Genomic DNA, 12,220 nt, shown 5'->3' with positions numbered 1-12,220 from the left:
TAGCTTCTCTGAATTGCTTTGTTTTAGGTATGTCTTGAGCAGACTGCCTGGAGTTGGATTTTACTATGTGAGCCAGCCTGAAAGTCGTTTTCATTTAGTAGATGAGTTATGTCCACTTATGTTATTGCTAAGACTTATATGTTGGACCTCAGATTTGTCATTTTACTTCATGTTTTAGTTACTGTGTGTTGTTATGCAGTTTATTTGAACTACGCTCCTCAGTATTTGGGAAGGTTGAATCTTTGTTCTAATGTTTATAATGTTTAACTTTATACTAATACAAACCTATGCTAGTATTCCTAGCCCTCGTTTTTCCCTTCTTTAAATTTATGCTCCTAATTTTGATTTGTAGCCTCTAAAATTATTCTCTGACTCCTACTTTTATATTCAGGGCAATTAAAAAGTAATCTTTCCCTCTCCTTTCTCCTCTCATATACTTTCAGTTGTGTTATTTCTACTTTGTCAAAGAACAGAACATTTATGGGGTTTGCTTCTGGTCTTATCTACCTCACTTTTGTTTTAGTCTCAGATCTATAATTAAATATGTTCAGCACTTACTGCCAGTTGTTTTGCAGAAGACTTTTCAACCATTTCTTGGTTCGGTTAAGTTCCACTTACAAGGAAAAGCTTGTAAGTACAGTCCCTTACTTCTTGTGCATTTAAAACTTTGTCTAGAGCAGGAGTAGGCAAACAGTGCCTGCAGCCTGTTTTGTGAGGCCTGGGATCTAAAAACGTTTTTTACATTTTAAAAAAAGTTGAAAAAAAGAAGAATTATGACAAATACCATATGTGGCCCACAAGACCTAAATTATTAACTCTAAGGTCTTTTGCACGAGAAATTTGCTTATTCCTGCTTTAGAGCCTTGATACTGGAAGGATAGCTTGATTGGCTGTAACATCCTTGGTTTACACAATTTTTCTTTGAGTTTATTAAAATGTTGCTCTACTGAAGTCTTGTTTTATATGTTACTGTTAAGAAGTATGATACCAAACTGATTTTCTTTTCTTTGTAAACTGGCTTGGGTATTTTTGTCTGGAAAGCCAGAGCGTTCCTCTAATGTGCGGTAGTTTTATCAGGCTATGTCTCAGTTGAGAGTTCTAAGTTCGGTTTTTCTGGATACCCAGTGGGCCCTTCCAGTATGCAGATCAGGACTTCTTTTATTTCAAGAAATTTTAATTCTAGAAAAAAGTTTAAATAGCAGATCCATTCCGTGTTTTCCCCCCAGGGACCCTAACTAGTCTCCTCTTAGGTCTTCCTTACCTTTTATCTATTACTTTCTCTCTGATCCAGTTTACTATTTTCTTTATGTTTCATTTTCTTTGTCCTTTTAGCTCTATTCTCCATTACCCTTACCGTATCTTACCTATTTATCATACCTTTTCCTTTTTTGGATACCTGCTATTTATTTCTGAGATAATTCTGTTTTTTCTTTAATTTCTTTCTTCAGTTTGGTCAGTTTCCATTTTACATCTTCCTATTTTTTTTCATTTTTATTCTGAGTTTCTAATTTTATTATTTATAGTATTCATTAGTATTTAAAAGTACTTTAATCTATGTTGGGAATATTGTTAAGCTTTTCTCTGCTTCTTTGCTGCTGGTTTTGTTTTGGGTTTTTTTAGTTCTAAATTTTGTGGGTTTTCAAAAAGCAACTTTGGATGATAGATTATTTTGTAGATGTTGTCCGTGTTCATTTGTGTTGAATTTTTCTGTTTGAGTAGCAGCAGGTGTTCTTACAGAGAGGGAGTGGTGTTCCGGTGGTTTATTCTAGTTCATAGATTGAGTGCTCTCTTCAGTGATAGTGAAATGCAGTTATTTATGTATTTTTAAATAGATGAGGTCTTTAGGGGAAGTGGTCTTCTTTCTTTGGGTTCTTTCCTACTAATTTAGTTCAACAAAGCTCTTATCGTGACCACTTTCTTTTGTCTTACCATCTAACCCTGAAGGAGCAGCTCTTGCTTCCAAAGCATTTCCTCTCATCCAACAGTTATGCCTTCTCTTAATTACCACCTTTGGCTCCCTATGTTTTAAAAGCCCCTTTCTTTTGGATTTCTCATACGAAGGGCTCTGATTTGCCAGTTCATACCCTTACTCTCAGTATTCCTCCACCACATGCAGGACCCTCTCCTTTATTGTGATGATGTTTACTTACTGTATTGTCTGAGTGTAATGTTCTCTAATGCATAGTTCCCATCTGACTCTGCTCAAGTGTGGCCCCTGAGCACACTCTGCTGGTCTAAGGTATTTATTTCCACACTTACATGTGAATTAAAATATATGTAAATTAGAAGATTCTGTATTCTAGTTATGATATTGACGTAAATTATGGGTGATTTTATTTGCTTTCCCTTTATAGTAGTTGAAAGCATATGTGGATTTAATTTAATTTAGGTAGTTGCCATTATCCCGTGGGAACCTGACCTTGTAAGTCAAGAAAATAAAATGCAATAAACTAGAAAAGAATAATGAAACAAAAAAGTAGGGGTGAGGGCTTAATGAAGTTAAAAGTAGAAACTAATAAGTTCCAGAAGTAAAAAGCCTAGTAGGATTGAAAACAATTCAAGATCTACAAAGTGGTAGTGGGAGAAACGTCAACATTGGCAAGGCTTGAGGTGGTTTCTCAAAAACAGGTAGAAACACAAAAATTAGATGAGATGAAGGCAATGTAACACAAATACAGAGGTGATAAAATATGAGTAAAATGTATGCTAAAATTTAAAAATATGATAAGATTTCTAATTCTCTAAGCAAAAATAAATGATCAGAATTGGCTCAAGATGAAAAAAAAATCAATAGGCATCTGAGCAACATTTAAAAGTTATCATAACAAGTGGCTGAAATCAGAAATCTTGGAAGGAAGTCGTGTTTAGAAAGGAATATGGATTTTTTTCCCCTTCTTTTTAAATTTGAAGTTTAAAGCTCCTGTGTATAATATCCAAGTAATAGTGGAATGAGGAAGCTAAAGCACAAGACAGGGTCTATAGTTACAAAGGCAGATTTGGGAGTTCATCACCACATAAGTAAAACAATGCATTGCTGTTGCACATTATCGGATGTTTACAGATGTGTCATCCTACCAGGTCGCCCTGATTTTCATGTTTGCTTACAGATAAGTAAAACCGACTACCTCACCCTACCAGATCTTATTGATTTTCCTTCAGTTCCTTGTCGACCTGCTCTTTCTCCAAGAATAACTGATATCTCTTTATTACAGATTGAGAGTAAGTATGATAATACAGATGATTTTGTGAAGTAAAATTGAATATTGTGAATGGAGAGTTAATTGCTTAGTGGGTACAGAGTTTCAGTTTGGGAAGATAAAAAAGTTCTGGAGATGAATGGGGGTGGTGGTTGCAGAACACTGAATGTGTACAATGCCATTGAACTGTGCATTTAAATATAGTTAAAATGGTTAGTTATGTATATTTTACCACAAAAAGTTAAATTATTTTTAACTATTATGTTGATTACTGCATATGTATGTCATTAATATTGTTTCTGCTCTTTAAGTATATACTCTAATATATGCATTTTCCATGTAAGATTTAAGTACAAGAACTTTAGACCCAAGATAAAGTCACTTAAAGAATTAAGCCAAGAAGTATAACTACATGAGCTTTACTTAGTTTCTCTACATGACTATAAATGCAGAAAAGACATACTGTATTGTTTACATATATATAGGTCCCCTGTGTATCACTCTTATTTACCGAAATAACTTCTCAGTGTTTTCCATGGTGGCAAATGCTATACTGCAGCTAGAAAAACAGTAAAATGTATACTTGCTGTTTTAAGCACTTCTTAGTTTTCTAATCTGTATTTTAGGATATGAACCATCTTTTAGCTTTTAGACATTGATGAGTATGGGTTATAATCATTTAGGAGAGAAGATTATCGAACAAATGAAACAAGTGAAGGAAGAAAGAAGATATCTGGAAAGAATTAGAGGAGAACTAATAAAAAAAACTGAAAGGCTATTTGAACAAGGCAAATTGGAGCAATATCATGGTAAAGTTTGTTACACATCTTTTATCACTATAAAGGAAACTCAAATTTTACATAACTTATGCCTTTGGAGTAAATGATAAAATGATAATGTTTACTATTTTACTAGTATAGTTTAAGTGGTACACTATAGATATAAGTTCAGTATAGGAAAGGTGAAATCATTGTTTAATTCTACTTTATATAATAAACACAACATATTTTTAGTAAAATTCAATTTTTTTTAAAGTTACATTTGTTTATTCATTTTAACATTCATTTATTAATGAATGAAGTATTTATTAAGTGCCTACTGAATTTAGCCCCTGTTCTACGGAGGAGATACTAATAGGCCAACACAGTTTTGTCCCTGCCTTCAAAGTGCTTTCAGTGCAGTGGGGAAATGATGGTCAAGTTCAGCAGTAGTGATACATCCTGATGACTGCTGGGATAAAGGAATTACAAATCCTGTGCATAGGAGTACGGAGGTAGAAAACGCCTAAATTAGATGGAGGAGAGGAAGGAGGGCTTCCAGGAAAAGTGGTAGACACCCTGGAAGCTGGAGCGTGCCGCCTCTGGGCTGCAGGCCGTCAGGCATTGTTTTCCCTCTGTCGGCTGCATCTCTTCCTATCTCCTTCCGCTCCCTTCTCCCCCATTCCTGGCTATTTCCTACTAGTCTTTCAATCTCAGCTTGGGTATCACTCTGGAAGCCTTCTTGCAGTGCCTTAGTCTTCCTAGGTGCTCAGTTTTTTGGTGTGTGTGTCTGTCTGCTTTGCTAAACTGAATGCATGAATGAATGAATGAGATAAATGAGGCAGGAAAAATAGTTTCCCGGCAAAAGAATTAGAAAATGTTGTTAGGGTGGTAGAAATGGAAAAATGAGCCAAGGTGGAGGAAGTATAGGAAAATGGTTTGAGAGATGTTAAATAATTTAAGAGGCCTGTATTTTGGGTTGTATCTGAGGATAAAAAGGGTAAAAGGTATATACGGGGATTAACTGCTTTTAAGATTGTTAATTCACAGCAAAACTGTTGCTTCAGGACTAGGTTTGCCTGGAGGTTATGGACAATGTCAGGGGGTATTTCTTCAGGTTCTACTTCGTAATTAAAGTATATCCCAGAAGTGGTGGCAATGATTTGGCCTTGTTGTACTGTTAAAAGAGCGATTTTATCAAATTTGAGTAATGGATTAGAGATCACAGGACCAGGATTCTAATACCAGAATAATCTTTTTACTTAGGCAAGTTGTTTCTCTTCTTTGTGCCTCACTCTTTCTATTTATAAAATGGAAATGATTAGTCACTTTCTATTTCAACAGGAATGTTTCTAGATAAAAGGCATGTATCAGCTCTCAAATGTTTATTGAGTCTACTATGTGCCTGACTTCTCAGCATTGTTGTAAATGCTGAGGTTACGGCAGTAAACAAGTCAAACATGGCCCTGCCCTTAAGGAACTTGCCTCTAATGGGAGGAGACAAACAGTGAACAAATAAGACAATATCAGCTACTGATTAGAGCCATTAAATCCATTTAAAAGAGCGAAGTAAAGAGGGATGGAACAGGAGAGATGTTTTAGCTGGGGTGTTCAAGGAAGGCTTCTCTGAGGAGATATCCTTCAGGTCTGATTAATAAAATGGCAGGCATGTAAAGAGATAGGGGGAAAAGAGTTTGAACAGGAGGAACACTAAAAGTCAAGGTGCAGAGATAGAACTAAGCTTGCAGAATTAAGGACCAGTGTGGCTGGAGTGTGATAAATAAGGAGGAATGTAGAGGGAGAAAATCAAAAGGTCAGCAAGGAACAGATAGGCTCCTTCAAGAATTTGGATTTTATTATAAGTAATGTGGGAAGCCATTGGAGAATTTTTAAGCTAGAGATTTCCATGATTTTTAAAATATTTTAGAAACGTCAGAATGGCTACTGTATGGAATAGCCTGAGGGGCAAGAGTGGAAGCAGAGAGACTTTTCAAAAGGTAACACAGCTTTCAAAAGATGAGAGTGGGTTGATGAGGAATGCAGCATTGAAGAAGGGAGAACATGCAGAGGCTGAAGTCAGTATTTTGGCAATGGTAGCGATAGACCTTGCTGAGGGGTTGGATATAGGGCATGAGGGAAATGAATAGCTAAAATCTTTTTATATACACACACACACATATATATATGGTTATATACTTTTAACTAAATCACCTTATAGAATTTTTTAATTTGGGGTTTTCATTTCTTTGATAATCTTAAAATAAGAAACATAAGCATATTCTGATATACCAGCTTGCAGTTTGTGTTCCTGTTAAGTTTATATTTAGATGCTCATTGATGTCTCTAAACTGGCACAGTTTCATTTTGAATTTTCTCAATCAGAAGTCTCAGGTTTAAGAAACTCTGCCCTACAGAAGTTTGGGGATATATTTGGAATAATTTTGATAAAAGATAAATCAAAATCAGCTGATTTCACAAAATAAGTTTTTTTAGGGGCTAAAAAAACAAAGAAAATCTGAAAAAATATATTTTTGCCTTTTCTTAGTTTTAATTATATAAATAGCGAATTCAAATCAGATTATGGATTAAAGTAATCAAAATTAAAAATATAAACATTTTGCTATAAGTAGTATTTTTAAGAAAGATTTTCTTAAAAATAAGTTACAAGCCTAAAGAGGAACTTGGTTTTGGTTCCTGAATTTATCACTATTTTATTATATTTGTAGGCAGGTCATTTTATTATCTTAGCTCTAATTTCCTCAGCATATAAGAGGGGAAGGAGAGGGGAGAGGAATGGTTTAAATTAACTCTAGGGTCTTTTTCAGGTTGAAAAGTTTAATCAAACTATAGCCTTTTCTCTTTTCATAGCCTGTGATATTTGGAAGAAAAAGTACATTGAAACAAAGAAATTGACAGCATCGTTGGAGGAGATTTTAACAAAACTTCGAGAAGATTTGGAACTTTACTATAAAAAATTGCTCATGCAACTTGAAACCAGGGAGATCAAGATGAGACCTAAGAATCTGGCAAACATCACAGACTCTAAGGTACTGCTAAATATGTTCACATTCTGTTAGAGAAGTTCTGTTTAAAATACATGCTTTGTAATGTTAGTGTTACCGCATCTAGGATGTTTTGGGCTACTGGTAACAAACCTGGCTGAAATAATGAGTAAATTCATGATCTCATGTAATGGGAACTAAGGAAATAAGAATCAGCGGCTTATGATGTCCTTAAGGGCCTAAGTGCCTCTGATTATATATTTTCTCCCTGTTATTTTCAGTATCGGCTTCTTTCTAAGGCTGCTTTTCCTCATGATAGCATCAGAGTTGCCTATGGCAAGTAGGGCTACGTGCCTCCAGAACAAGAGACAGCCTCTCTCCTAGATGCATGAAATATTTAAAACTTCCCCTTTTAACCTGCTTGGGGATCAACCAGGCCTACCCTGGATTGATCATAATTACCAGGAAACACTATACACTGACTTAGACTAATTAGGATCTACCTCTGTGCCAGGGAAAGGGTCACTTTCTGATTCTCTGGGAAAGAAATAAGTACCTGATGAAGTATGTCAAGAAAGTAAAAGTGATCACTGCATTCCTTTTCCTTCAGTTGGGATTGGGGAGGGTGGTTTGATAACGACAGAATCTAAAGGTAGTGATATTCTAGAGAAATTATTAAATTATATTAAATTTTGGTCAATTCATTTTTTTAAATAATCTTGAATCTTGACAGATGAAAGACATGAAGTTTTTTTTAGAGGGATGGTAATTAAGTTGTTTGTTTATTATTAGAGAAGGTACTGGGGATTGAACCCAGGACCTCGTGCAAGCTAAGCATGTACTCTACCATTTGAGCTATACTCTCCTGCTGAAGTTTATTTTTCAATTGAGTAAATTCCACCATATAATTAAAAAACAAATTCCAGAGGCCATTTATCAGTTTAATTTGTGTTAGTTTATACCACTTATCCAAAATGTATTATAATATGCTAATTATGATTGAGTGTAGATTTACCTTTAGATGTGATGAAATATTAAAAGTTTACGAGTTTTCCCAGTTTAATTGAGGTATAATTGACATGCAATATTGTATTAGTTTAAGGTGGAAACATGGTTTGACATATGTATATATTGTGAAACGGACACCACAATAAGTTTAATTAGCATCCATCAACTCACAGTTATAATTTTTGTGTGTGTGATAAGAACTTTTAAGATCTATTCTCTTAACAACTTTCAAATATACAATACAGTACTGTTAATTATAGTCACTGTGCTGTACATTACATCCCTGGAACTTATTTATCTTCTGTCCACAACTTTTGACTACCATCACGCATTTCCCCCAGTTCCCCACCTCCCACCTCTTGCAGCCATCAATCTGTTCTGTTTCTATGAGTAAATGTTTACCATTTTAGATCAATTTCATTATTAAATATTTTAAAGTAATTCTAATCTGATTCAGCTAATAAACCAGTATGCCAATTTCTAAAGCCTTGCTAAGTATCTTAAACCTAGTCTATTCCTATTATAGTAATAGTTATTGGTTTTTATGATGCTAATTTAATGGTAACTTTTATAAATACCTATTTATTTTTATAATACATGAAAATGGTAGTAGACCCGAAAGGAAAGTGGTCCCTAAAACATAAAAAAATCAACAGTTCATTCCAAGTGAAGTAAGCCAGAAAGAGAAAGAAAAATACCATTTGAGATTGCTCATATGTGGAATCTAAAAAAGAAAAGAAAAGAAAAGTAAAAGACAAATGAACATAAATACAAAACAGAAACAGACTCATAGACATAGAATACAAATTTGTGGTTGCCAGGGGGGAGGGTGGTGGGAAGGGACAGACTGGGAGATCGAAATTGTAGATACCGACAGGTATGTATAGAATAGATAAACAAGATTACATTGTATAGCACAGGGAAATATATACAAGATCTTGTGGTAGCTCATGGTGAAAAAGAATACAACAATGAATATATGTATGTTCATGTATAACTGAAAAATTGTGCGCTACACTGGACATTGACACAACATCATAAACTGACTATAACTCAAAATAAAAGTTAAAGAAATCAACAGTTCAATATTACTCTAAGGCAATAAGTTTATTTTATGGAATAGGTTATTTTCATGATTTGCTTTTTTGATATTTGATATCACTTTGTACTTTCTATTTGCAAGGCAATTAAAATAAAAAATGAATACATATTATACTAAATAAAGACATCTTCATATATCTCATACAGAATTGCCTTATCATCCAGATCACTGAGGTTCAGCATGCTATTGACCAACTTAAGAGAAAACTGGATACTGACAAAATGAAACTCATAATAGAAGTTAAGGTACTTTGCATTTCCCCTCATCAGATTATAACATTTACCTTGAAATAAAATATTTTGGGGTTTTAACTTTAGGTGTCAATAGCATAAGGGTAAAAAGGATTGACTGCCTTAAAATTGTTAACTTAACAAAAAAAGAGCATGAATGGAAAAAAAAAATAGAATGACAACAAAATCCTGTGAAAAGATTCACAACAAAGCCAAAGTAAAATTTAGTAAAATTTCACTAAGAAATAAAAGAAAAAGACCTTGTGAATCAGTATAGAGTCTCCATAAAATACTTTAGAAGTAATTTTCATATATTAGAGTCATTCATAAATAAGTCTGACAAACCACTGAGCTCTCTGAGCTCCCATTTAATTTTAATTTTTTCCCTCTCTCTTGGGTCCTTATCTCATTCTCCTGGTTATTTTCATATATATAATATTATATGAATGCTGTCGATTCACCTCTGTATCAGAAGTAGCTTTACAACACAGTGTAATGACCCCTGTCTAGACTCAGCACTACTCAACAGAACTCTGCAATGATGGAGATGTTCCATACCTGCACTGTCCAGTGTGGTCGCTGCTAGCCACGTAAGGATGTTGAGCACTTGAAATGTAGCTTGTCATGTGCCTGAGGAATTGAATTTTACTTTTAGATTTAACTTTAGTTCATTTCAACTTAAGGAGTCACATGTGGCCAGTGGCTACTCTATTGGGCAGCATAGTTCTAGATTCTTTTCACTGGCAGCATTCTCAGGGCTAAACCCTGGCTCAGCGCTGAGAAGCTTAAAACTTAAAATACAAAGAGGACAATTTTAAACAAAAAAGGAGTTATTTAATATTCTTATACAGTATGTACTCAGAAAAAATTCATTCAGTGAATGAAAACTCCTGTGTATTCAAAAAATGGAAAGAAATTCAATGTGGAAACTTGTCTACTCAGGGATAGTTGGATGGGTAGAAGGAAGTAATAAAAATACCTCCAGAGACTTTATTTATGGCTCTCTCAGTGCTCTTCAGAAAGCATACACATTAGTTCTTACCATTTTTGTGTATTTTAACCTTATAAATATTACATGTGAATGGTTTGAACCCATATTAGAATTATTAATGAAAAAACAGGAAAGACAAATGGGAAAAAAAAAAGAGAGAGAACTAAGTTTTCAGCCTACAGACTTGGGAGAAAAAAATCCTACATTTAACAATAGTGCTTAATTGTCCCATAGAGGATATAATAAGAATTTATTATTGATTTCTGAATAATTTACCCAAAACTACCTATAAGATACAAAACTAAGGAACAGAAAACCTAGCTTGAATCTGTTGCAACCATATTCAAGATACTATAGCACAATCAGTGCTTCTCACAGTACAATGTGACATCACCTGGGCATCCTGTTAAAATTAGCAGGATCTGTCTGACTCAATAGGTTTAGGGCGAAGCCTGAAAGTCTTCAGTCCTAACAAACTCCTAGGTGATGCTAATGCTGATGGTCCACAGACAATACTTGGAATAGCAAGAGTTCTTGTACCAGATGGCTTAAGTCTGAATCCTGGCTGTGCCACTTACTAGTTTTATACCTTGAGCAAGTTACTTAACTTCTAGGCACCTCAGTTTCCTCTGCTGTAAAATGGGGAGAAATAACAGTATCTGCTTCAATAAAAAATTTGTAGTGTCAAAGAGATTCACGCACTTAAAAGAGTGCTTGCCACAGAGTAAACACTATTATATTTCTTAAGTACCTATTCAGTTTCTAAGGGCTGGGAATTAAGGGTTTTTTTTTGTAATTATTTTTAGGGGGCAGAGGTTGTGGGGTATTTTGGGTTTTGGTTTGTTTTTTACTATTTTCAGCTATTTTTAATATTTAATTAAATATTTTTAATATTTATATATTGAGAACAGATTTTTGAAACTTGAACAAAGGCAAAATTCTTTATCACTCTAGATTTTTAGAACAGTTTAATTTTATGAACAGTTTAATTTTATGATGCTTATATACTGATAAATGAAATTTGGTAGCATATTTAGCAGTTGCAACTTATGGCCTATATTTTACTGTAGTAATCCAGTGGGAGTGAAGGCATTTAAGGCAAATGAGAGAAGACAGTGAAAACTGTTATAGAAACCCTTATTAATATGACAATTATATAACTTTAGAAAGGTAAAATGAAAGTTCATTTTTGAAAGGCAATTCTTTTTTATAGATGAGAAAACAAGCAGTTTCAGATTTATGCACATTGAAAGCTGAACTGACACAGAAGTTTAATACATCTTTACAATCTCAATTAGGTATGTTAATTTAAAATTTTCATTTGTCAAAAAATTTACTTACTTGAACAAATTTGTTTAACCATTGTTCTCTTTGGCAATGTTTTTTATAAATTATAAGTTTTATATCTTTTCCCTTTTCATGTGTGTATTATACAGTGTTTCAGGAAATATTAGATGTAAAAAACCAAAATGGTACATTTTTGATTATTTTTGAAGGTTTCAAATATACTATATATTATTTTATAGTACTATATTTTATCATCTTCATTTTTAAATAGTCTTAAATTGTAATAGCTAGTATGACTATGAAATAAAAAATTATATATTTTAATAAATTTGAATCTAACTTGCATCCACAGCCATGATAGATTAGTACTAAGAATTTAAAGTTTTTAAATTAATTTTAGAAATAAAAAGACAATAGTAATTCAGCAAATACTACAGAAAATGGTTAATGTTACTCTGCCATAAATAATTTTAAGTAGGAAATGAAGTATTATCATAGCAGATGACTGTGAATAAGCATTTATTCCAACGTGGAGAGGAGGAAATGTGCAGGGAAGGCAGGATTTTATGTAAATCTAGAGTTCAAGGATGCAGATTTTTAATCTAAGTATTTATAGGAACTGATATAAGTGTAACACAGTTATAT

At 33.6% G+C, this 12,220-nt stretch overlaps 1 protein-coding gene across 7 annotated transcripts in view; it reads left to right on the top strand.

Moving 5' to 3' along the window:
* SPATA1 (spermatogenesis associated 1) overlaps positions 1 to 12,220 on the top strand; it is a 63,139-nt gene that overhangs the window by 25,663 nt on the left and 25,256 nt on the right. For 6 of the 7 annotated variants that reach the window (XM_072974114.1, XM_072974112.1, XM_072974113.1 and 3 more), the window contains 5 exons: positions 3,108 to 3,219; positions 3,881 to 4,006; positions 6,806 to 7,002; positions 9,214 to 9,312; positions 11,502 to 11,586. In XM_072974114.1, the coding sequence (XP_072830215.1) occupies positions 3,108 to 3,219; positions 3,881 to 4,006; positions 6,806 to 7,002; positions 9,214 to 9,312; positions 11,502 to 11,586 (619 nt within the window). The remainder of the gene's footprint in view (positions 1 to 3,107; positions 3,220 to 3,880; positions 4,007 to 6,805; positions 7,003 to 9,213; positions 9,313 to 11,501; positions 11,587 to 12,220) is intronic. The other variant, XM_006205939.4, reaches the window with a different exon arrangement.

Source organism: Vicugna pacos, chromosome 13, assembly GCF_048564905.1.
Source record: "Vicugna pacos chromosome 13, VicPac4, whole genome shotgun sequence".
Taxonomy (NCBI): domain Eukaryota; kingdom Metazoa; phylum Chordata; class Mammalia; order Artiodactyla; family Camelidae; genus Vicugna; species Vicugna pacos.
The sequence above is the reverse complement of the archived record's forward strand: the minus strand, read 5'-3'. Positions and strand labels throughout refer to the sequence as shown.